Consider the following 26,429-nt stretch of genomic DNA (forward strand, 5'->3'; position numbering starts at 1 on the left):
GCATACACAAACATGTATTTCCATGAACTCCTCAACTCTGATTAACAAAAGACTCAATTAAACAATGATTATAAAGAAAAACATTTCAGAAATGCCTGCATTTTCTGAAAGACCTCGTGTAGTGAAGGCAAACATGGTTATTTTGGTGGCAACTCAGTCTCATGGACTGTTGAATTGTCTGTGGGCTGTTCCATAAGATATTTGGCGCACGGATGCCCTTCAGTGGAGAACATCATTTTATTAATTTCAATAATTTCAATATCATTCAGTTTTTTTACTTCTGCGAACTGCAGTGAACTTAGCAGAGGAAAGAAAAATGAATAGGTAAATCTAAAGGAAAGTTAATCTTTCAGACTTAATCTTGTGTGTCCTCCTTGTCTGTTGCTGTGTGTTTTTTGTGTATTGTTAATTCCGGTTTCTGTACAAAAACCGAAATTAACAATACACAAAAAAACACACACAAACAGTGGTTATAGAAAGTATTCAGACCCTCTTAAATTTTTCAACCTTTTTTAAATTGCAGCCATTTGCTAAAATCATTTAAGTTAAAAAAATTTCCCCATAATTCATTATTTCATTATCACAGCCCCCCATATTGACAGAAAAACACAGAATTGTTTACATTTTTGCAGATTTATTATAAAAGAAAAACTGAAATATCACATGGTCCAAACTATTCCGACGTAATCCTCATCAAAGAGCATCCCAATGATCCACACAATAGATGGAATGGACTAATGAGAATATAAAATATTTAATTTGTACTTCTCTTTTCATTGCATATTGTTCTTTATCATTTCGATCTTTGTCTTTCTTTAGATTCAACATCTAGGAGAAGTAGAAATGTTAAAGCACAAAGAAAACAAGCAGGTGCACTGAAGATAAGGCCAGTCAGTGTTGTATTGATCTTAGAATCGCAAGGGCATGAAAACATGTAATCGGCCAAAACCTCCAACAGAATCGAAAAAAGACTTGCTGGAAAAGAGCACATTTAGTCAGGACACTCTGAAAATGGATATACATTTTTCGGTAAAGATATCATTATAGGTTCAGAGGTCAATTTTGAGCTTGTTTTATTTTGGATGTTTTGGTGCTCAAAATTGGTTCAGCAGATCGTCTTTCTGAAGAACAAAATGATACGCCTTATTCATATTTTAGCAATTGATCAGATCTAGTGACACATTTTCAGAGCAATGTGATGTGTAACAGAACACACTTCAATAATATCCTATTTAAATAAATGTGTTTAATTGCAACATATTATCAACAATCGTCTTTAAAGGAAGTGTATGTAATTGTGGCCAAAACAGGTACTGCAATCACTATCAAATGACTGTAGAGCGGTGTATCTGACTTCATGACTGGTCGATAGGTGGAGGGCGGAGCTTCAGGCCAAAACACAACATGTCAACATCAACATCAGTTGAGGGCTGCAACAACAAGTATAGGTATTTCAAATATAAGTATTTGAAATTAATGATTTCTTAATGTCTAGTGACATATCAGGACCATTTTATTTATTTTAAATGTTATAGCTTTAGACTTCCCCCTTTTCTGGCTCTGTTGTTCTATTTCATCAACATTTAAAGGTGTCTGGAAAAGTAGGAAAGAGACAGGAAGTGCTTTCTGTGGTTAAAGATTAGTGCAAGGTCAAACAATAATGGGGGGGGGGTGAAAATGTACTTCAAAAGTATACAGGTAATTAAGACTAAATTAGTATAAGCAAAGGACATTTTCTTTTTTTAAATAAATACATTCTGGTCTCATTTGGTTTCCCTCAAAAACTTGAGAAATTCTCTCATAGAAGGCAGCAGCAACTAGTTAATATTAATATTTTCACTTTTGTTAAAGACAAACACAGTTCAAAGTATGCATATGCTGCATTTGAAGTAACTTAATGGCATAAGATAGTTTTGGTTGAGGAAGAGAGTTAAAAGTAATTTGTTAATAGCTGGTCTTTTTTTTAGGAGATGAACTTTCACAAGCTCATTTGATAGCTGTCTTTTGTTGCCCCTTAGGTGGCAATAGGTTTTTGAAATTCCTGCATCATTGTAATAGAATCCATTGTAGAAGAATTCCCTGAAGCCGGCTGTCTATGTCCTGCTGTAGCAAACATCCCTGACCCTTGCAGTCCATGTACATAGTAGCAGAACCTTGTTTCTTTCAGTCCCTCAACCACTATGGTTGCCCTTCCACTTTTGCAGAACTTCCTGACCCTTGTACTCCACTTTGGCAGTGATCACATTTACCTCTTATGCAGCAGTCATAAATAGCCAATGAGGTAAACGCCAAGCCGCTAAAGATGCCAATCGTGATGTAACCTATATACTGAAAGAAAGAATAAAAATAATACATTAAGCAACAAACAGTCCCCTTTCTTTAGGTAGATGTTGTCTGTTATGTCTGTTAAATCCTAAAAGTGCACACTAATTTTACAGTTTGTGTTTGTTGTGGGTTTAAATGTGTGTTAGTAGTATCAGCAACAAAGTGCCTTAGCCCTTAAATGAATACCTTGGGTCTTTAGCGACCTGGGACATCATTCACTACTCTCCTCCTTATTCATTTTTTAAAGTTAGAAATAAACCTTCTTAGTATTCCTTAAAGCTACACTAAGTAACTTTTCCGTCTGCTAGAGGGTGCCTATTCAAAACAAAGGCGTAGTTTGACGTCAAGTTTAAGTTCAGAATCTTGGGACATGTGGTCGTCACCTCACAGCCGGTGGAAAAGAATTGGGATAGGACTCAGGCAGAAATCGTGCTCATGGATGTGATTATTAATGTTACTGTAGTATGAAGCAGACCAGACCGAGTGTTGAGGGAGCTGAGCAAGGCCGCTGGAGCTATTGTTAATAAGATGAATGCAACACAGCTCGTGAGCAGCAGGACTTTTATTATGCTATTATGAGGTAACGCAGCTCTGTTTATCATATTAGTTACATTTAAGTGTGTTTAAAATGATGTTATGACGTTACTCTTTGCGTTCGCTCAGCATCTGCTGTGACACTTGTTCACACTGCTAAGAGTAAAGCGCTTCTGACAAATAATCCCGGAAACAGGGGGTAATGTAGAGATACACACACACACACACACACACACACACGCACACAAACCTAAAGGATTATTACGAACACCATACTAATACCGTGTTTGACCCTCTTTCGCCTTCAGAACTGCCTTAATTATGAGTGCCATTGATTCAACAAGGTGCAGAAAGCTGAAATGTTGGCCCATATTGATAGGATAGCATCTTGCAGTTGATGGAGATTTGTGGGATGCATATCCAGGGCACGAAGCTCCCGTTCCACCACATCCCAAAGATGCTCTATTGGTTTGAGATCGGGTGACTGTGGGGGCCATTTTAGTACACTGAACTCATTGTCATGTTCAAGAAACCAATTTGAAATGATTCAAGCTTTGTAACATCCGAGGATGGGTACATGGTGTTCATAAAGGGATGGACAAGGTCAGAAACAATGCTCAGGTAGGCATTTAAACGATGCCCAATTGGCACTAAGGTGCCTAAATTTTACCAAGAAAACATTCCCCACACCATTACACCACCACCACCAGCCTGCACAGTGGTAACAAGGCATGATGGATCCATGTTCTCATTCTATTTACGCCAAATTCGGACTCTAACATCTGAATGTCTCAACAGAAATCAAGACTCATCAGACCAGGCAACATTTTCCTAGTCTTCAACTGTCTATTTTGGTGAGCTTGTGCAAATTGTAGCCTCTTTTTCCAAATGGTTGTGCCCAGTAACTGAGCAGATTGTGAAATACTCAGAACGGCCCATTTGGCACCAACAAACATTCCACATTCCACCATTCCATCATATTTTATGGTCGGCAATGACTTGAGTTGTATAAGAATCTACGTATATTATTTCCTGCACAACAACAATTGAATCTTTAATGACGGAATAAGCGTAATTGACTTTTATTCCACAAGGTGGCAATGTCTGATACACAATGACAAAGTGACGTTTCACTCATAGATACTGCAGACTGATAACGAAACAATAAGTATAATCTGCAAAACTTGAAATGGCTCAGAGATTTACTGCAGAGCTAGTGCTGCATGCAATCAAATACTACCGTCACTGTCCCTTGATGGTGGGTCTGGTTGCAGAAGCGGTCGTCGATGAAAATATTGATTTTAAAGATGTTGAAAATGATAAAGATGTTGAAAATGATAGCAGGATCAGCTGAATCTACATCCCACATGATTCGGACTAAGGACAGAGTCTTTGCCAAAATAACTTTTGTATACAACTAACCACAAATCACTGCAGCCCACGACCATCTGTTAATAAACATTTAGAAGGTAGACATTTAGGAAGTAGAGAGAAAGCTATATACATTATGGCATTAAAATATCAAGAAAAGCTTATAGAGTACATGATATTTACCTGAGATTCAAGAACAAATGTTCGAACCAAATATTGTAGCTCTCTCATTCTGGACCCTTCGATAGGTTTACACCAAGACCTGTCGATCTCCTCATCAAAAACATAAACTCCCTTCCAGTGTGTCTTGGCACAGGCAACATAATTACCATCAAGTAACAAGATGAAGATCCACAATACAGACCCCTAAGGCTAGTAGGGACCTTAGGGATATAACCCGGTCTGGAATGGAGAAAAGCTTTCACCATCCCGGGTGTGAATTCCAAGCACGAGGGAACCACTGAGAGGGACTGAATGTCTCCAATTCTTCTTAGAGACGAAATAGCCAAAAGAAAGAGTTTTAAGTGTCACAAATTTGTCTGACATCTCCTCTATAGACTCAAATGGGGCCTAGAGCACAGTGGCCAAGTCCCAAGCCGGAACCCTCGTATGAACTACCGGCCTCATCCTCAAGGTACCACGAAGAAAGCGAGTCACTAACGGGTGTCTCCCCAAAGAAACCCCACCCAAAGGAGTGTGAAAAGCAGCTAAGGCTTTTCCCCCCGCCACGTACACCTTTATTGTGGAGGGGGTCAACCCTGCTGAGAATCTATCCTGCAGGAACTCCAGCAATGTACCAACCGGGCAGTTAACCGAGTCCAACTGGCGATCTCCGCACCAAGCAGTGAATAATCTCCACTTTAGTGCATACAATTTCCTCGTGGATGGAGCTCTGAATTGAAGAATGTCTCAATGACCTCAGCCAAGAGACCTGAATCTATGAGCTGGGCCCCCTCAGAGACCAAGCCCAAAGTTTCCATAACTCTGAGCAGGGAGCAGGAAAGCGAGAAACACCGCCAGCATCTCCAGGCAATTTATATGCCACGAGAGCTGGTGTTCCTGCCATAGACCCTGGGATGAGTGACCACTCATGGTCGCCCCCCAACCCATGAGAGATGCATCTGTCATTAGCGTGACGCGACGAACATGAGCTCCTAACACGGGTCCCTGGGATAGAAACCGAGGATCTTTCCACATGACCAGAGCACAAAGGCATTGTCGCGTGACTTTGATCGTGAAAAGTGGGTTCCTCCTCGGGAAGAACCCCTTGGTTCTGAGCCACCACTGCAATGGCCTCATGTTCAGCCAGCCAAAAGGTATCACATTGGATGCAGCTGCCATGAGGCCTAACAGTTTCTGGAACTGCTTGACATTGACAAGACAATCTAGCTTCGGTTCTTTCACCGCTGACAGGATCAAAATGATACGTACTGACAATAATTGCGCCCACTTAATCATCGAATCCCATACCATGCCTAGATAAGTGGTCCTCTGAGCTGGAGGAAGTACAATTTTATTTGCGTTTAATCTCAACCCCAACCTCTTCATGTGTGTGAGAACGACATCTCGATGTTGGACCAGACCGGCAGGGAACAACTGACCTGACTGCTCGAAAACCCTCCGAGGAGGGGGCGAACCACCCTTGGGTGGCCCGCGGAGACCTTCTGCGCCCCAGCATTGCGGCGGAGTTGGCAGCGTGGCCCCCTTCGGAGTTGTTTACCCTCACTGTCCTGACCCTTTTAGTGTCAGGACTTCTTCAACGAGGACTTCTTGGTGATAATGCCTGTCCTCAGATCAGCCCTACCCCTCGAAGACCTCGTCTGCGAGCGCCGCCCCACCTCCCAGTCTATCTGAGGTGAAGCACGGGCTGTGATGCTCTGCCTCTGCTGTGCCCTGTGTGCGGAGCTCATACTCGGCTTGGGCTGCTGTGGACCTGGACGTGGAGAGGGAGAAATTGCTTGAGCGGCGCTGCCTGTTTCTTTGACTCCTGAAAACTCTCGGTGACCGATTGTACAGAATCACCGAAGAGGCCAGCAGGAGACACTGGCGCATCAAGCAAAAAGCTCTTCTCCCTCTCCTTGATTTCAGTGGGGTTGAGCCAGAGATGCCTCTCCCTGACCTGCCTGCTGAGTACGCCTTACCCACCAAGGCTGAAGTTGTTTTTAGTGGCTTAGTGGGTAATGTTGGGGCTTTCAGGAAATATGCAGCTGAAAGCAAGGGATGGCTCACAAGCGTCTCTTCAACCTTAGGCATCGCCCCATAACCATACGGTCTCAGCCCCAAAACGCTGTACGTAGACGTTCAAGGGCTGAAGACACGATATGATGCCGGCTTTTTCCAGGACCTCGACACCTCGGTGTGGAGGTCTGAAAAAAACAGCAGGTCCCAACGTTGAGGTTGTGCTGCACAAGAGGGTAAAAAGCACTCATCTAATTTGCTTTTTCTATGATGAGGCTCAGATCTTTCTACCGGCCAGTCAATATTTAACCAGGCCACTGCCCTCGTGAGCACCCCAACTAGCTCCTCACCTGCAGGTGACTGAAGTGGCGAGTCTTCAGTTGCGATGCTCTCAACATCCAACTCCTCAGAGCTGGATAGTTGGAGCACCGGTGCCCCGCCCAGGAGAAAGAAACCGCAGGGCGGGCTTCCAAACCCCGAGACGAAGCACTGGATCTCACAGGTGAGGGCTAATATAAGGCTGGGCCTGTCTCAAACCCCTCTGTGAGATCCATCTGCGAACCCCATGACTGTAGTCGCCGCTCTACCTCGGCAGCAGCGGGACCTAAGCCACGGGGAACCCTCCTCGAAGAGTGCCCAGCGGGAGCACAGCGTTCTCAATAGAAGCTGCTCACAGTGCTCACAAGCAGCCCCCTCAAGAGCTGCTTGGCCATGCTGCACTCCCAAACAAGCAGCACACATAGAATGTGTATCCCCACCCGTGATGAAGCGAGGTCAGGGATGAACACATCTAGTGAATTGTTGTTCACTCGCCATAATTCTCTTTTTTCTCTTTATGTTCTTAATATTTAACAAAGGTGGAAAACTCCTGCCTAGCATTCACTAAGGACAGACAAAAACACCAAATTGACAGACAGATTCACACAGATCACTTACTGAAGCTAGTTTCTGTTTGTGTTCACGGGTGCTTTATACGGGTGCGGGTTTATCGCGGGTGCTTTATATTTATGACGTTGTAACTCCTATCCCTTTTATTTTAGTTTAAGTATTACATGTACTGAGGGATCACACAGACTAATTTTGCTCATGAGTCAGATGTATTAAGTATAATGGCATAAAACACAGATTTAACATGATACACATCCCGATTGGTAAATAGAGAACAACAAACAAAAGCAGCACCCCAAACCACAGTCTTTCCTTTAGGACCTGTTAGGACCATAAGTCCTTCTTAAATTACTTCAAAGGTCAGGATGATTCCACCACCAAATTCATCTGGAAGAGAAGGCCTCAATGCTCGAAACATAGCTTTGGTTTACCGCCAGGTAACAGTCAAACAGTAGTTGAAATCAATTCTCTCCATTCCATCTTCTCAGTTGTATAATCCCCCAAGTACTCCAGAACTTCCCAGAACACAAACCCTCTGTAGAAACATTCAAATAAACAAACAAACCAACGACCCATAACTGTATACTACAAACAATAATTAGCAAAGAAAAGGAAAAACAAAAATAAATAATTACTTACAGATGAGCTTAGAACTATAAAGTTCCTCAACCAGGGCAAAAGCCATGAAGTAAGCATCTCCGTGAAGATAGAGGATCAACTTCCTCTCTTTCTTCTTCTCTAATCCCTTAAATAGGTAACATGTTTCCAACCAGAGCGCCCCCTAATGCTCAGGTGAATAATAGCACTGCTTTACTGAGAAGCTATTAGTAACAGAAAAACTTTTACAACGTCACCCGCCTATGACGTTCCGTCTTCGGATTGGACTGATTCGACACACGCTTCATGACGCAATCACGCAGAGGCATTCTCACAGCGTTTCGACGCAGCTCGAGTTCCCTGATAGGGAACTGGAGATTGTTTTAGAAATCCTTGTGTTTGTGATGCCTGCTCCATCTTCAAAAGGAAGTGTAATGCTGCTTTTGGCTCCTTCTGTCTCTTGTAGTCTGCCCTTCAACAAAAAAAAAAAATATATATCATGTTATTTGCATCAGTAATGGAATTATATAGTAATGGGAACAAATAGTAGCCATTTGTGTTTAAAATTATTTAAAAAAAAACTGTACAATATAGTTTTTGTAATAAACAAATGAACCTTTCTCTGACCTTTCTCAGATTGTACTGTGAATGAGTACTCAATGACTTTAATAAAAAAATTAAAAGTACAGCTTTTTGTGTTAGATTAGTTTTATTATGTTTGTCTATTTATTTTAGTCAATGATTTACTCTTGAGTCGGCTCGTCTGTTGCGGTGTGGTGTGTAAGTGTGTCGCTCTGCCTTTGAATCAGCCTTTGAAGGTGACTGTGCAGCAACTTTAATCAGGAGAGAAAACTGTGTTGTGTTTTATTAGATAAGCCACAATAAATGTGCTGTATATATAAAAAACACTAGTTTTCTGCTACCTTTCTCTCAAAAGTGTTTTTCAGTCTGCACTGTGAATGAGTACTCAGTGACTAATAGAAAAGTACAGCTGTTTGTGTTACTAGTTTAGTTAGATTATGTTTGTCTATTTATTATAGTTAGTGACTTACTCTTGTTTCGGCTTGTCTGTTGTGATGCTCACTGAGAAAAACAAACAAACAATTGATTTACAATATTTAATTGTGTACATCGGTCCCACATGAATCAATGAAGTTAACAAACAACATCATGGAATGATAACATTTTAAGTGAGCCAATTAAGTAGTCTCAACGTGAATTTTATCATGTCTCCCTGACATGATTCAGTCATTCGATTTCATATATTCATTCATTCACTTCAATTTCACATACTTTAATGTTACATAACTGAATTATAATACTACATTAGCTAGTACTCTTCTACACTGTAAAACCTAACAGTGAAATTCACTAAATGAAATAAGTTCATTTTACTTAATGTTACCAAAAAAGTTAATTCAACTTAACAAATATGTGTGATGTTAACTCAAAAATGTATTATTGTAAGCAAACCTCAATCTAAATAAGTTACTAAAACTTTTTAACTCTAATGGTTTAAGTTACAGATATTTATTTAATCTAGTATTTTACATCTATGGCCAATTAAATAACTAAAAGCTGATAAAATAAATAAATAAACAATAGTATATACATTAATCTACCTCATATTAAGCCTACAGTCTTACATTAAGCTCTTTTAAAGTCATTACATTTAGTCATGTCAAAGTATCACCCCAGTGAGTTTCCGAGGTAACAAAAACCGCACCATTTTCCCTCCTTCAGTCCAGTCACAGCAGGACGGCTCGCGCTACAGTCAAGAAAAACAAAAGGTAAGCGTTTCAAACTTATTTATTCATATTTCGCTCATGTTTGAACGTTTTCAGTGTTATTTTTGTACCTCTTTTATGTTTATCCGAAGATTAATAATGTTGTGTGTAAAGTTAGCCAGCAAACAATCTAACATTAGGAGCAAATGCGCTATTGCACCAGTGTTATCAACGGTAATGTACACGTTTGGAGTTAATTATGCTGTTTTACACTGCAGTTTGTCAGCGGGGAATTAAAAAATATATGTTTGTGCTTTCTCACAGTCGGACAGATAAACGCTGGCTTTTGAGACAGTTGGCCATCTTTCCATGTCTCTCGTCTCGTGCCACAGTGACGTTAACTAACTTACGTTAAAGCAAAAGGTAACGTTAATGCAAACTCACGCATTCCTTATATTACAACCGTTTTAAATGTATTGTTAATCGAATTCGAGTTTCCTCTATCATATGTGATGCTAGTTAATTTGACTAAAGCAGCTGAAGCTCCGGGGTGAACAAAGTGACTTGAGGAGCATTTTAGATCCTGTTTTGCTAACGTTAGATAAAATTTTAAACTGTTATTTGTTTCTCATGACGTTTTCTCATTTGAAACTCACACTAACACATTGTTGCCATGCTTTTAAATCTTTTCAGAGCAAAGACGAAGGTGCAATGGCAGCAACGTGGCTACAATTCTATGAGTAAGTAAGTTAGAATTAACATTGAACAAATCAATGGAATTTTGTAACGTTACTGTGCAAAATGCAAATGATAACGTTATGAACAGTTACATAATGTTCATACAAATATAAGTTTGTTCTTCAATTTTAATTTTTGAATGAATTGCTATTTTTGCAAACGTAATTATGACCATAAATGTATTTTAGCACAACTTGTAAGTCTTCTGAAGCAATATGATTTTTTTAAAAGGCTTAAAGTCCAAAGTCCAGTCTGTCTATCATTCAAAGTCATGTTGTATTGCTTCAGGAGAATACTGGTCAAGTCTTGAAAGTTGTTGTTATAGTCGGCTTTCCTAATTTAAACAGAAACATTTCGTGTGTTATATTTTCACTGGCAGTTATCCTGAAGTTGCCTTGGGTTTGTAAAGGTGTAAGGTAATTGGCAATGCTAGATTTGCAGTGGTTGAAAGAAGTCTTGTCATGAATCATAAAAAAAACTACGATCCTGGCAGGTCTGTTACTATTTAAAAGGAAGAGTCAGGAGATGTTTTCAAGACACAAGGTAGGACACATGTCAAAACTACATTACATTTATTTAGCAACATGTTAACCTTTCAGCTGCCACCAGCATAAATGCATGGTGTGGTTACAGTGACTGATAGTTGATCATTCAAGTTGTCTTAAATGTATAGTCCACTTGCCAATACAAATTCAGTCATGATTCATAAATTACCAACCCTCATATTGTTCCAAACACATAAGAATTTTATTAATCTGTCCATTGAAAATCTAGTCTTCAAAACGTTTAATTTAGGCTTTCATTAGCATATACATTGAGCACAGCAAAAGCTTATTTGACACATAATAAACCAATCTCAGCTCAAGCTTAAAGGAATCGTTCACCCTGATTTACTCCCCCCCTCAAGTCCTCCTTGGTGTAAATGACATTCTTCTTTCAGACGAATACAATCAGAGTTATATTAATACATGTCCTGGCTCGTCCAAGCTTTATAATGGCAGTGAATGGCAGCCCAAAATTTGTAGCCCAAAAAAGTGCATCCATCCATTTTAAAAGTGCTCCACACGGCTCCGGGGGAATAATAAAGGCCTTCTGAATTAAATCGATGGGTTTGTGTAAGAAAAATATCCTCTCGTGATTCAAAACGCTTGTGCAACGCCCGACATCATCGTCACATCATTTATGTTTTTTACGCTGCGTCCGCCGTCAACGCCGTGGCTGTTATGCTTTTTTACACTATATCCGACGTCATCGTTGCGCCGGAAACTAGTTATTTTCTTATTTTATAACGAGTTAAATATGGATATTTTTCTCCTGGATAACCCTCCAGAGTCATGTGGATTACTTTTATAATGAATAGATGCACTTTTTTGGCTTCAAATTTTGGACAGCCATTTACTGCCATTATAATGCTTGGATTAACCAGGACATTTATTAATACCGCTCTGATTATATTAATCTGAAAGAAGAACGTAATTTACACCAAGGATGTCTTGCCATTATCCATTTAAAATTTGTTAATCAAATCTGTCTTGTTTCACCTTGTCTACACCGGATGTGAGCAGCGTGACAGGACAAAAGAGCCCCTTATAGTCCGTTATGTTGTCTACACTGGATGCGGCGTGATGTGAGCGACAAATCTTTGACAGTAAACTGTTGCCTCTTTCTATTTATGACATACTGACATGAAAAACAAATGTTTTGCAATGTGTGCATTATCTCTTGAATTCAATTCAATTCGTCATTCAATTCAAGGTCTAGAACATTCGGCTGATACACCCCTGAAAATGTTTTTCCCCCAATTAAACCTTGCTGACAAACAACTTAACATCTTTACAAAATTGAACTACAGGGTTTTAAATAAGCACACGCCCAATTAAATCAACAATAATCCGTTCCTTATAACAACGTTTTTTTTATTTATGAAAATTGAAATATGGTGTCTGCCCTGACAAGGGTTATTTTCTTATATGTGGTGACATACAAACTTTTTTTTCCAATGCATATAGAAAAAGGAGCTTGACCAGGTGCAGAAGCCAACAGTCACCATCCTTACTGTCGAGGAGGAAGAGGGAACGTTACCTTTAAACCCACTGGATGCTTTGATTGTCTTTAAAGATGAGGTGGGGATGTCTGCCAAGTCTTCGGTCAGTGCAATACACTTAGAGTACATTAAAGATCATACAGTGCTTTTGCTTTTTGAGGAAACGTACCTTTTTACATATTTTTTTTTATTTTATATGTTTGGTTATTTAAATGTTATGACTTTTTTAAACATGTTTGTGCTGTTTTATTTGGTGAAAAAGTCTAATATTTTTTGTCTAGTTATATTTGTGAACATATGGCATACTGTATTTATGATGTAAATGTTATATTTCAATAAATTACTTAAAAATACCCTCCTGTTCTGTCTTCATTTTGTACCAATGTTAGCTTGTGCTTAGTCTTATGTAACTTAATCACTTTGAGTTTGATGAACTTAAACCATTTGCCGCAATCTGTTTCCTAAAACCATTTAAGTAACCATGTAGTTGTTAAGACTTAGTTAGATTTGTTACCTGAATTCAAACTGAATTAATAAAATTAACTTAAAATCTTTAAGTTCAGTTTACTCTTAATAATTGATCAACACTAAAATATAAGTTTTAACACTTAAACAACACTAAAATATGAGTTAATTTAACTCAATGTATATGAGTTTTCAGTACTCATACTTAATGGTTTTAAAACTTAATTGGTTTGAAGCAATCGGTTTCCTCAAATGGTTTGAGTTACCGTAACTTGTTGGGTTTTACAGTGTACACAATGGTAACCCATGATTTAAATTGTTCTAATAATTCCAATACAATTGCATATTAAACACTGTTAAACATGAAGTCTCCCCCTTTCTCAGCTTGCTCAAAAATATAAAATAACACCCTTGCCTATAAAATAACAACATGTACTCTCTCTTGATTTAGCCATATGTAAAACATGCTGGAAACAAACAAGCCCCGTCCAGTTTCAGTTAATGCAACACAAATCATTCATGTAACACAACTCAAACAGATTAAGTAAACTTCAATTTGACTTGTAATTAAGTGGATTGAAAGCATTAAAATTAAGTTAGGGCAATTAATGTCAATCGTGTTGCTTTAGCTCATTTTAATTAAGCAATTTGAACAAGCAGTAAAAAGGTGTTTTTTTGTTTGTTTGTTTTTTTTTTAGTGTGGTGTTAGTGCATCAATCTACCTTTGCATCAACATTTGAAGGTGGCTGTGCAGAAAAAAGAAAACTGCTTTCTGTGTTATTAGATAAAAAGCCACAAGAAATGTGATTTTTTTAAAAACACTATGTTTCTTCTACTTTTCTCTCACTAGTGTGTTTTTATGCAGATTTACAGGCATAAGAAAATACAACAAAATATCCAAGTCTTAAAGGAATATTCCAGGTTAAGAAAAGGTTCAACTCAATGGACAGTATCTGTGCATTTTTTGTCTAATTTTCTTTAAAAAATTACAAACATTAAGGCTACAATGGAAGCGAAAAGGGCCAATTTCTGGAAGATTTAAAAGCAGGAATGTGAAGCTTATAGTTTTAAAAAAGCACTCATTGATTTTTTTTTGTTAATATTTCTATTCAGGTTGTAAAGCTGTTTAAACCTTATGCTGTCTGGGGGTTAAACAGTTTTGCAAACACCAGTAAATTTGACGAGTGCAAATATTAGTAAATCACCTTGCGTGAATTATTGATATACTCTCCTCCCATCAGTTTTGTGCCTGGAAGAGAAACTCCTACAAATGCACATGCAATAAGGTAAGCCGCAAAAATAAATTAAGTTTCACAAAGTCTACTACTTCAGCCATTTTTAGATCTAACCATAGCAAAAATTATGCTTTTTAAAACGCAAATGCACTAGTGTAAACAGGGCCTAAATGGAACAGAGAATGCAATGTTGGGGAAATTTGAATAATTTACCATTTCACAAAGATGAAAAATATGAAAATATGTACAAATAAATTATAAAATATCATTAAAGATAACCATAATGAAAAAGAACGAATGATGCAAAAGTTTATTTTTATTTTTATATTTTGAATTATGTTTTTGTTTAGCGAAGGTAGAGCATTAAACTGTGACAGTGAACAAAGTTTCAAACCAAAATATTATGGAATTTAGAAAGATATTTATTTGTACATTATCTTAAAAAAAGAGCAAATTGCATGTGGGTAAAATAAGACATTACATCTCTCAAGAGCTCCGCAGAGGAGGATTCAACAGCTCCACAAACAGTATTAGCTTCACATATTACTAACCAGATTGACTTTATTTATGTCATTTATGTTTTAATGAATACAATGGTTTCATTTGAAATCACCATAATGGTATTTTTTCACCATTATGGTGGAAAAAACCCCCCACAAGGGTTCTTGACCCTTTCTTACTAGCTTTAAAATATATATATTACAAAGAAAAAGCATCTAATTACAAAAACGTGATGAGAAAAGCTTGCACTGTACTGTGGGTGCAGAAAACCACACATCCTGGTATTCAATGATAACCATCATTCACACAGACAAAACAAAGAAATGCCCATATGCCCATTCAATTATAAATCCTAACAGAAAAGAGTGTTGAGCAGCAAACTGTTGGTGGTTACTTCCTAAGGATATTATGACTTCTATTTGTAAGAATCTATTTTGCTCAATATAAATGTATGCCTCTGTGATTGACTAAAATGTTAACTTTTGAGGCTACTCAAATATTGAAATCTTTCTCATGTAATAGGAGGCCACCCACTGAACATCTGACATCAGTTTTAAAATGGCTGAAATCTTAAAAACATGCTCAATCATTTAAGTTCACAGTTTAATCGAGTGATTAAATACAGATTTGTATTTGTTTAAAATGTTACTGATTAACTATATTTAAGGTGAATCATGACTGTTGACAACACTGAAGGCCAAACCAATTCATGTTCTAAACAAACAAACAAAAACACATATTTTCACACATTTTCAAAAAAAAAAAGGCATGACATAAACACTTAAATTAGACAGTGCCCCTATTGGCTGCCAGAGGAAGTTCAAAAATGCATGATTGGTACTTTATCTGTGTTTATGTAAGTGACATATTTTTTAGGAGATAAAAAGGGATTCCATTGAGATTTCACAGTTTAAAAGCTTGTAGCTTCTGTTTGTTGCCCCGTGTGTGATAATAGGATTTGCATTTCAGTAGACTGTCTATGTCCCACTGTAGCAGACCTCCCTAACCCTTGCGGTCCATGTCTCGTTGTAGCAGAACCTCTTGATTCTTCCAGTCCCTTATCCACTATAGCAGAACTCTTTGGTTGCCCTTCCACTTTAGCAGAACTTGCTGGCTTTTGTTGTTTCTGTCCCACTGTAACAGAACTCTTTGACTCTCGCTGTCTCTTTTTAGCAGAACTCATTGACACTTGCAGTTCCTGTTCCATTGTAGCAGGACCTATTGAACACACAGGAAAATCATACATAGTACAATTGCTCTCCAGTCATTTTCAGCTAATTAATTTAGCTTTTTTAGCTTTAAACACTTAAATGCATATAATGCATATTTGAGAAATGAGATTGACAGCTTCTCAGAGCGAAGTATTCACTGAGGCACCAACAGACGTTTTGATGTTATTCAATGTCATTTGTTATTAATAAATATGTAGCTTTCATAAATTTGGAATATTTTGAGCAATCATGAGTTTTAAATTCAAAGGAATTTACAGTTTTTCTCGATTGCTTAAACACATTTCTTGAAACTATGCCTCATATTCTCAAAACTATAGACACAAATCCATAACGTCTCACCCAGTTTCCCAAACAACCTATTTTCAGGTCAAAATGATGCTCTAAACTCAAAACCATTCACTCTTGCTGAAAAACCAAACTCTGCCCTCAGACAAGATACACAAGCCCTCAAAATCACACACACTACAACATAGTCTAACACACTGGTGCAATAAATTCAAAACAACATTTCCAAAACTGGTAAGTTATGTTACTTGTGGTTCCCCTCCTCACAAACCTTTTCACATGATGAACAAAATACACAACCAATGGATACATTGGCACATTTTTATTCATTCATTCATACTACACGGTACAAAAAAAAAACCAAAACCAAAAAATGTATTCCGCCTCAGCCTCCCTTCTTTGGTCTGGGTCAGGCCAGAGAATCTCATCCACATCACAGGCTATATTAGCCCTAGCCTGGCAGCAGGGGTAAAATCCTCTTGCATGCCTGATCCACCCCTGGCACGGCCTACTGACACATGGCTTGGACGAAGTGAACAAGCATATAAGGTTCTCGATCATACACTTTCCACTAGTGTTGTAGTCAAGACCACCTAAACCGAGACCAAGACCAAGACTTTGAAGGGCCGAGACCGAGTCAAGACCAAGACCAGTGCATGTCCCCACACTTACAGTATGATAAAATGTGGAATATGCATATGATTGGCACTTCCCTCTTATAATCAACTAAACTGGCTCTAATGTCATCCGAGACTGCTTGTCTTCCTCCTCCTCCTCTTCCTCCTCCTCCTCCTCCTCCTCCTCCTCCTCCTCCTCCTCCTCCTCCTCCTCCTCCTCCTCCTCCTCCTCCTCCTCCTCCTCCTCCTCCTCCTTCACCACATCCTCTTCCTCTCCCTCCTTCACCATGTCCTCTTCCTCCTCCTTCACCACGTCCTCTTCCTCTCCCTCTTCCTCCTCCTTCACCATGTCCTCTTCCTCCTCCTTCACCACGTCCTCTTCCTTTCCCTCCTCCTTCATGTCCTCTTCCTCCTTCTTCACCGTCCTCTTCCTCTCCCTCCTCCTTCACCACGTCCTCTTCCTCTCCCTCCTCCTTCACCATGTCCTCTTCCTCCTCCTTCACCACCCACGTCCTCTTCCTCTCCCTCCTTGAACTCTTCCTTCATTTCTTTGTGGATCCATTGTTCCAAATCTCAAAGGAACTGACTCTGGCAATTTTATGTATCTTGAAAGTTCTGATTGATGTGTGTTAAATTTTGACTCTTAGTGTTTTCACGTGGGTAATTGTGTGCTAATTGAGCTGAAACTATGCTGACTTGAGTGAACAATATTGAATGCTAGTGCTTTCTAAATGACCACATGGTCTAGGCAATGAGAAATTAAGGGATTTGTGTGTAGAGTTTTGCAGTGACAGTTCAACAAATCTGACTCATGTGTCAAAACAGGGAATAGTGTTTATAGTTTAGTGAAATGGGTGTGCTTTTTGATAAATGGCATTATGGTTTTGAAATTTTAGTTCAAAAGCCTGGTTATAGTGTTTAAGCAATCGAGAAAAACTGTAATTACATTCTATTCATTCCAAATGGTTTAATACTGGTAATATATAAATAAATCTTAGATTATATATGTTCTTATAAATCTCATAAAAGGTCTTTTCAATACTAAATATCATAGCTCGTACTTTTTGTGTTTGTTTTGTTTGTGTAATTTCGAAATTTCTACGTTTTTTAGTACAAAAAAATGGGTAAATACAATTATAACATGGTAAAAGTAAAAATCAAAATGTGGATTTTTTTTCCACATTCACTCATTAATGAGAAGTTGCTGATATAATATGGTTTTAGTTTAAAAACATTAAATTGTTTTATAAAATAATCCTGTCCAAATGGAACTAGAATGTGAAAATAATAAGCTGATTTTTGAAAGCATTATGATGGTTAGCAAGCATATTTTTAAACCACATCAGTAAAAAAAAAAACAAAGTGCAATAGAGTTTCCTTGCAATACTACACAAGTACTGTGTTGTTCGTCTTATTAATATAAATAAGAAAAGACACTATGGGGAAAACTAATTTTTCTCTGATTCTGAAGCCTTTATAAAATCACGCAGGGAATGCTGCGCATGGACTGTTTCAAAAAGTTAAAGAAATTGAACCAATAACAGTGCGGCATGCGCAAGCCAATGGTGAGCGAGCCTGCTCGAGCCCGCCGAAATGGGCAGAGACTCGTCTATAAAAGTGACCGTTTCAGCATGGCAAATCATTTCATTCTACTTCTGCGATACAGATAACTTCTCTTTGTTGGAACTTAGATTGAAGCAAGCAGCTGGACTCACTCAACGCTGATATTCGCCCCTTTGTGCAGTCGATCAGCCCGCCTTCCTGCTCGCCGCTCTCAAGCAGCTCGCACCTGCGCAGTCACCACTTCGAGCAGCCGTAGCCCTCTCTCTCTGCTCTTCAGCTCGCCGTTTAGACCACCGCTCACTTTCCGCTGTGTTACAGCCTGATCAGCACTTCGCTCACAAGCTGCCTGCAGTCGAGTGAGTGCATTTCACTCTTCTGCTTCCCACATCTGTTGATGGTGCCAGGCATCACCTCGGCAATTGCGTTTTGGGATGCCTGCCTTTATATGCACATGAACTTTAATGAAATCCCATTCTTAATCTGTTGGGTTTAATATGGAGTTGGCCCACCCTTTGCAGCTATAACAGCTTCAACTCTTCTGAGAAGGCTTTCCACAAGGTTTAGAAGTGTGTGTATGGGAATTTTTAACCATTCTTCTAGAAGCACATTTGTGAGGTCAGGCTCTGATGTTAGATGAGAAGGTCTGGCTCACAGTCTCCGCTCTAATTCATCCCAAAGGTGTTCTATCGGGTTGAAGTTAGGACTCTGTGCAGGCCAGTCAAGTTCTTCCGTACCAAACTCACTCATTCATGTCTTTATGGACCTTGCTTTGTTCATTGGTGCTCTGTCATGTTGGAACAGGAAGGAGCCATCCCTAAACTAATCCTATAAAGTTGGGAGCATGAAATTATCCAAAATGTCTTGGTATGCTGAAGCATTAAGAGTTAATTTCACTGTAATTTAGGAGCCAAGCCCAACTCCTAAAAAACAACTCCACACCATAATCCCTCCCTCCATCAAACTTTACACTTGGCACAATGTAGTCAGGAAAGTACCGTTCTCCTGGAAACAGCCAAACTCAGACTTGTCCATCGGATTGCCAGACAGAGAATTGTTATTCGTCACTCCAGAGAACATGTCTCCGCTGCTCTAGAGTCCAGTAAAGGCGTGTTTTACACCACTGCATCTGACACTGCAGCTACTCGGCCATGGAAACCCATTCCATGAAGCTCTCTATGCACTGTTCTTGAGCTAATCTGAAGGCCACACAGAGTTTAAGGTCTGTAGCTATTAACTCTGCAGAAGGTTGGCGACTTCTGCGCACTGTGAGCCTCAGCATGCACTGACCCCGCTTTAACGTGGGGAGTTTCTTTTGTTCCCAACTGCTTCCACTTTGTGCCTCAGCATGCACTGACCCAACTTTAACGTGGGGTGTTTATTTTGTTCCCAACTGCTTCCACTTTGTTATAATACCACTAACAGCTGACCTTACATGATCCTTCACCTTTCAAACTATCATGGTAACATGCTTGAATTCACTGAGCTCCTGAGAGCGACCCATTCTTTCAATTTTGTAGAAGCGTCTGCATGTGGTGCTGGATTTTATACAACAGTTGCCATGAAAGTGTTTGTAACATCCAAATTGATTTTTAAAAAAATTATTTAGTGGGGCGTCCTAAAATTTTTGGCAATATAGTGTATCTGTGTCTTTCCAGTGCTGAAAGTAACAGGCTAAGACCAAAATGGCACAGTGTTTGATACTTGATACTTTAGATTTGTTTTGATACTTAAAATTGTCTCCTACCATGTTCCTCATCCTCATTCCTCACTGGTGTTTGTCCACAGCAGCGTAACCGTCCACATTTACCACTTATGCAGCAGTCATAAATAGCCACTGAGATAATCACAAAGGCACTGAAGACACCAATCATGACGTAAGCTGTAAACTGAAAGAGAAATCATTAAGTAACATTTTAAGATTTCTTTTATGCTGTTGCCTTTAATCTGTTTCGTTAAAAGAGCACTCTTATTTTATAGTAGTTAGGGTTTGTTGTGGGTTTAAATAGGTGTAAATTAAATGGACGGAACCACACAGTATAGCTAGCATCTGCCTTAAAGCGATAATTCACAAAAAAAAGTACAATTTTGTAATTATATACTCAACCTTCTTGCCATTGTAAAGTTGTATGACATTAAATATGTGGAATATAAAATAAGATTAATAAGGTTTTAAATAAGTTACATATTTTTAAATAATATTTTTTTTTTTAGATAAAATATTTTAGAGTCCAGTGGTTCCCAACATTCAAAAGAATGTTGCGTTCCAAAAGTCACAGAAGAACAAAAGTCATGCAGGTTTGAAACAACAGGAGGGTGAGTCAATGATGATGAATATTAATTTTGGTTAAACTATCTCTTTAAATTATGTATGAGCACAGAAATACATATGAATAAGGGAAATCTGAGATTTTAGCATTATTCTTCCAAGAAGACTCTAATGCCACATCAGTCATTCATACTAATAGGTCTGGCCAATCACTGCTTGACACCTGGAGTATATAAGAACTGAACTCATTCCTGATGTTCCCCTTCATCCTCCCCATAACCACCAGGTTGGCCCCTGTCCGTCCATCTATCGGGGGTAGGCTCCGCCCCTGCCTTCGTCTTTAGGCAGGAACAGCCGAATCTACATCCCCCAGGATCTGGACTAAGGACAGGGCCCTCACCAAAGATCTTACAACTGAACACGAATCATTGTAGCTCACTATTATCTGTAAATAGATTACTTTACTTTACTTTAATAAATACCATGCAAACGTTAACCTTTCTGGAACTGAACTATCCTTTTCGCATTTGAGAAGTAGAGAAAGCTAATTATATTGTGCATTATGGCATTAAAAAATCAAGAAAAATTCATATAGTACATGATATTTACCTGAGATTCGAGAACATATGTTTGAACCAAATGCTGTAGCGCTTGCTCATTCTGGAACCCTTCCATAGGTTTACACCAAGACCTGTTGATCTCCACATCAAAAACATAAACTCCCTCCCAGTGTGTCTTAGCACAGGCAACATAATTACCATCAAGTAACAAGAAGAAGATCCACATTACAGGTGGAATCAGACAAGCTGCAAAAGCTTTGGGGCAGTTCTGCTTAGTATTATAATTTGCTCCTGCACAACAACGACTGCATCCATGTTTAAAAGGCCTTAAGACGAAATACATTAAAGCAAAAATAAAAAGAGTAGGTCCAGTGAACAATGACACTGTTAGATTTACATTCAGCTCTTCTTTGCATGGGCATACAAAAACTAGTTTTCCAGTAAATTCCTCTAGTCCCATTAACAACAAGCTCGGTGGAAAAGAGCTGAAAACTGGAGATTGTCTAAGAAATCCATGTATTTTTCCTAAAATATCTTCTGGCCGCGTCATCTTTTAAGGGAAGTTTGATGATGCGTTTGGCTGCTTTCGTCTGTGGAAATAACTGGATTCCGGTTAACAAGATCTTTAAATGGTGGACGGATGCCCTTTAACAAAGAAGAATATCATTTTATTTGCATCAGTACAAATTGCTCCAATCTACATGTGAAATTATTATTTTTTTTTTAAAGCTGTACAAAAATAGTTTCTGTAATAAAGAAATTAACTTTTCTCTGACCTAAAAGTACATTTCGCCATTTTTCAGACTGCACTGTAAATGAGTACTCAGTGGTTTTAATAAAAATGCGAAAAGTACAGCTGTTTATGTTATTAGTTTAGTTAGAATATGTGTCTGTTTATTATAATTAATGACTTACTCTTGTTTCGGCTCATCTGTTGTGATGTGGTGTTAGTGCGTCGTTTTGCATTTGCATCAACATTTGAAGGTGGCTGTCCAGTAACTTTAAACAGGAAATAAAACTGCTTTCTCTGTTATCAAATATAAAGCCACAAGAAATTTGATTAAAAAAAACATTAGTGTGTTTTTTTTAAATCTTGCATTATTTTGTACTTTCTCAGCACTTTCAGCATCTTTTTTGGCTTTTACTACTTTGAATAAATAAAGTCAGTGAAGAAGAAAAAGATCAGGGACAGAGAGGAAATAGAACCATGTCCCAGAATCAAACCTGCATTTGATATCTGTCTTGGCATTGTTTCATCATCAACTTATATTTCTGATCACAGTTTTATCAGAGTATTGATACTTTTCACACAACATGCAATTATATGCAAATAGTTACAGCCATAGATGTAAGAAAATACAATAAAATATTCAAGTAAATGAATATTCTGGGTTCAGAAAAGGACAGTGACCGGGTTCAGCTTCATATGACCCCCCTAATGAAAAGGTTTGCTTTAACAATGAGTTATTCTATATTTCATTTATTATTTATGCAACACATACAGTTTGGTAGCTTCAATTTCTCTATTAGACTATTCAGTTTCCCTCTTAGGCAGGTAGGAAGGACACATGTAAATATTACATTTATTATAATGGGTTTATATGAAGATTGTTTTAAGTTTACTTGAAATTGATTGCTTTTAATTATACTGTAATGTTGGATGACTATCATTAATGTTTAAAAAAAACAAAAAACAAAAACAATTTCATAGCAGCATCAGTAACTGTATTAGTATCTGTAACATAAACATCTGTCTGTTGCCACCACCATCCTTTACTAGTTTAAATTTAGCCCTGTTAGGTTACTTAGTCATTATCTGTATCACCTTTTCCCTCTTTATGTTCTCATCAGTCTGTGTATTTAGTTCCTCTGTGTTCACTCTGGGCGCGTCTCAATCATCTCACTAGTTCAGTAGTCAGGGCACTGATCAGGGAGTCAGCCCATTGACTTATGTCCTAATCAGTGCCCTGACTAGAGAGATGATTGAGACGCGCCCTCTGTCTTTGTCCGTCGTCGTCAGTACACCCGTCTGCATACCTGTCCTGATTAAAGTCAGAACGACGGACCAAACAAGCGAACGATAGTCAACCAAGATTCGTGTTTGTAGTTCGTGTTCAGTGTTTTCTTTTTCGTTTTTTATCCTTGCGTGCACCATGACCCTTCCCGCAGTCGATTTAATGTGCTTTGAGCAGGGAGAAAGCTCCGTCAAGAGACATTTAGAACGCTTCATGGATCTCGCCCATTAGAGCACCTTCCCGGACTACTGCCTGTTTGTGGGACTCAACGCCGCCACATGAGCACAGCTGTCCGGGGCGGGTCCTCGAGGGAGCTTCTCATCGTATGTGGAGTGGGTGATGGCATCCTGCAACTCGCCGGTCACCATCGTGGATGCCGCCCAGCCCCACTCCTGATCCAGGACCCAGCCCAGGACCCAGCCCAGTACCACCTCGCGACGAGGAATGGCAGGACGTGCCCACCGCAGACAGAGAGAAGACCTCGGCAGCAAAGCCTGAGGGGAACTCGTCTGACCAGGTGTGCGAGCTGACTGACCATTCCATCGCCGAGGGAGTCCTCGTGGAGTTCGAGGGAAGGGAGATGAGTACTGGATCAGCTTGGAAAGTTTGCTTTCCTGTGGAGAGAACAATTTCCTGTTAACCCTACCCATCCTCCCTCTCCCACCACCTCTCCAAACTACCAGCTACTGACATAGTCCTGTGAACACCATCTGTTATCTTCAGTCTCCTCCTCAGTCTTCTACCACTCCTACAGACCAGTCATAGTCTCCTCCAAACAGTCCCTCACCTTCACCTCTGCCTCTTCTCAGTGGCGCGGTCAACCCGCGGATTTGCTGGGAGTCACCGATCCTTGGAAGGTTGAAGCCCGTGGCCCCTCTCCAGCCTCCGGGGACTCTACTCCACCTCGACCCGTCATCCTGGCACCAGCGCCCTCACTCCTCCCTCCCTCGGCTCCAGAAAGGACCATCGGCCATTCGGCATTGCAGGGCTCCCTCGGTACGTCAGCTCCACCTGGATCAGACGTCGCCATGCCTCCGCCGCGGACTTGCGAGCCGTCCGCTGCTTTCTGCCACTCCACTCCTTCAGCCTCAGCAAGCTCTGCCTTCTCTCAGTCTTCACCTCCGCCCTCGGTCGCTCCCGCTCCACCTCTGGCCTCCGTATCCTTGCTTCCACCTCGGGGGGTCGTCGTGGAGACTCCGTTGCGGCTGCCGAGGTCTTCAGTCTCGCTCCACCCATCGGCCTTCCGTCTACGCGGTGGGCTTCATCTTCGTCGTCATCCCCAAGGTGGCGTCGGACGTCACTCACCCTTGGCTCCTCCCTCCTGCGACGCCGCCTTGGGGCATCCTCCTGGCTGGGACCTGGATCCTCATCGGGATGTCCCTGCTCGAGGCCATCCTGTGGCTCCTCCCACCTTCCACTCCTCCCCGTGCTCTTATGTGTTGTTATCTTCATTGTCTATCTGTCTGTTGCCAGGTCCTGTGTCCGCGCCCTCCTCCGGAACCCCCGCCCTCCCTCCTCAGAAGTTCCTGTGATCGGTGCGAGGACGTGCCTTTTCGGAGAGGGCATACTGTAACATACACATCTGTCTGTTGCCACCACCATCCTTCACTAGTTTAGTTTAGCCCTGTTAGGTTAATTAGTCATTATCTGTATCACCTGTCCCCCTCGTTATGTTGTCATCAGTCTGTGTACTGATTTCCTCTGTGTTCACTCTGTCTTTGTCGGTCGTAGTCAGTAAACCCGTCTGTGTACCTGTCCTGATCAAAGTCAATGTTACCAGTGGTGAAGTTCCATTAAAGTGTTATTTACTAAAGTCATCTTCCTCGTCCTTCTTCATCTTCTTCTGCGTGCATTATCATCACCACTGGGGCCTGACAGTATCAGTGTTGCTATCCTTCATAAAAAGATGCTATTACAACAAATATTTCAAATATACTGTTTTTAAGCTATTTCTTTATTACTAAGGAGAATAAGTGTGACCTTTTTACAATAAAAAAAAAAATAATAAAAAATGCAGAGGTTTTTAATTGTGATTATTTACAGAAATGGACTGCAAATGGATGGACTGCATTTATATAGCGCTTTTATCCAAAGCGCTTTACATTTTTGCCTCACATTCACCCATTCATACACCGACGGCGATGTCAGCCATGTAAGGCGCCATCCAGCTCGTCGGGAGCAGCTGGGGTTAGGTGTCTTGCTCATGGACACTTCGACACTTGGTCAAGTGGAACCAGGGATTGAACCACCAACCTTCTGGTTTGTAGACAACCTACATGAACCACTGAGCCACTGCAGCCCCACTGCCGAAATGTGTATGACTAATTAGTTACTTTTTTAAAATAAAACTATTCCTTGTTATTGGACATACTCAAAACATATTTCAATAAATGTATTTCTTTATTTAAAAGTAAGCTATGTTTTAGACTTACTCTTGCTGTGGTGTGTTGTCAGCCTGTCATTCTGATTCATCAACATTTAAAGGTGCTGCATGTCCCAACAAGACAAGGTGCAGGAAGTGCTCGTCTTAAAAAGAAGTAGGTTTCAAATTATGTACAAATAAATGAAGGCATTTTGGCAATACAGTGAAGAATAGAGAATTATTTATTATTGAGTTAGTAACAACCATAATGTCCCAGTATTATGTATAAATATTACATTGTGTAAATAGGCTACAGCACTTTAGAAAAGTTTACATTGTACCAAAGGTTCAGAAACCCACATCCTGTTGTAGGCTAACAGATAGAAGAAATGTGATAGTCTAAACCCCATCCTGATTGAGTTTTACTCAATTATTCCTTATAGGGATAGTTCACCCAAAAAAAGAAAATTCATCCATGATCTCACCTAAATGCTGTTCCAAGCCTGCATGAGTTTCTTTCTTCTGTTAAAGGGTATATAAGACATAGTTTCTGCCAATCTCATGTTAATCTTGAGTCCCTAGTATTGAATTCTTCATAACCCCGAAAAGTCTTTAGTTTTACCAGATTTACAAAAGACAGATATGCTGTACAAATTCTTTCCGAAAACAGCCGAGTTCATAAGGCATGTTGTGGGGGGAGCTAAAAAGTCACAAGCACACACACACACACAATGTTTTTCCCTTGGGGGTAAACATGTTTTACTCTAACTCTACTTAGAGCAGGACTAGGCAAGTTTGGTCCTAGTGAGTCGCTGTCCTGCAGAGTTTGGATTCATCCCTGAAAGACATCTATAGAAGCTCTTATTGAAAATAAACAGAGGCTAAGATGTTAAAGTTTTGTTAAATTTTTTGGTCACCATTATGGT

The 26,429-nt window shown here is 39.6% G+C and overlaps 1 protein-coding gene and 2 long non-coding RNA genes across 5 annotated transcripts in view; 1 reads left to right on the top strand and 2 right to left on the bottom strand.

Annotated features, from left to right (window-relative positions):
* Positions 1–7,653: 7,653 nt before the first annotated feature.
* LOC137039483 (calcium homeostasis modulator protein 6-like) overlaps positions 7,654–26,429 on the bottom strand; it is a 51,016-nt gene continuing 32,240 nt past the window's right edge. Inside the window, exons 4-6 of one of the 3 annotated variants that reach the window (XR_010897670.1) lie at positions 8,946–8,976; positions 7,936–8,365; positions 7,654–7,831 (exon numbers count right to left, since the gene is read on the bottom strand). Coding sequence is in view for 2 of the 3 variants with exons in the window: in XM_067414787.1 (XP_067270888.1) it covers positions 15,514–15,821 (308 nt within the window). In the remaining variant the exon portion in view is untranslated. Of the gene's footprint in view, positions 8,366–8,945; positions 8,977–14,461; positions 15,822–26,429 lie in introns of those variants that run through there. The other 2 variants (XM_067414789.1, XM_067414787.1) reach the window with 2 other exon arrangements.
* On the top strand, positions 9,346–12,462 carry LOC137039480 (uncharacterized). The gene is made up of 4 exons (XR_010897668.1): positions 9,346–9,683; positions 9,945–10,043; positions 10,314–10,360; positions 12,368–12,462. It is a non-coding gene; the product is annotated as an uncharacterized lncRNA (long non-coding RNA).
* On the bottom strand, positions 19,936–26,167 carry LOC137039482 (uncharacterized). Its single transcript, XR_010897669.1, has 3 exons — positions 25,989–26,167; positions 25,574–25,667; positions 19,936–20,186 (listed from the first exon to the last, which is right to left on the bottom strand). It is a non-coding gene; the product is annotated as an uncharacterized lncRNA (long non-coding RNA).

The sequence above is a fragment of the Pseudorasbora parva genome, chromosome 14 (genome assembly GCF_024679245.1).
Source record: "Pseudorasbora parva isolate DD20220531a chromosome 14, ASM2467924v1, whole genome shotgun sequence".
In the NCBI taxonomy this organism is placed as follows: Eukaryota; Metazoa; Chordata; class Actinopteri; order Cypriniformes; family Gobionidae; genus Pseudorasbora; species Pseudorasbora parva.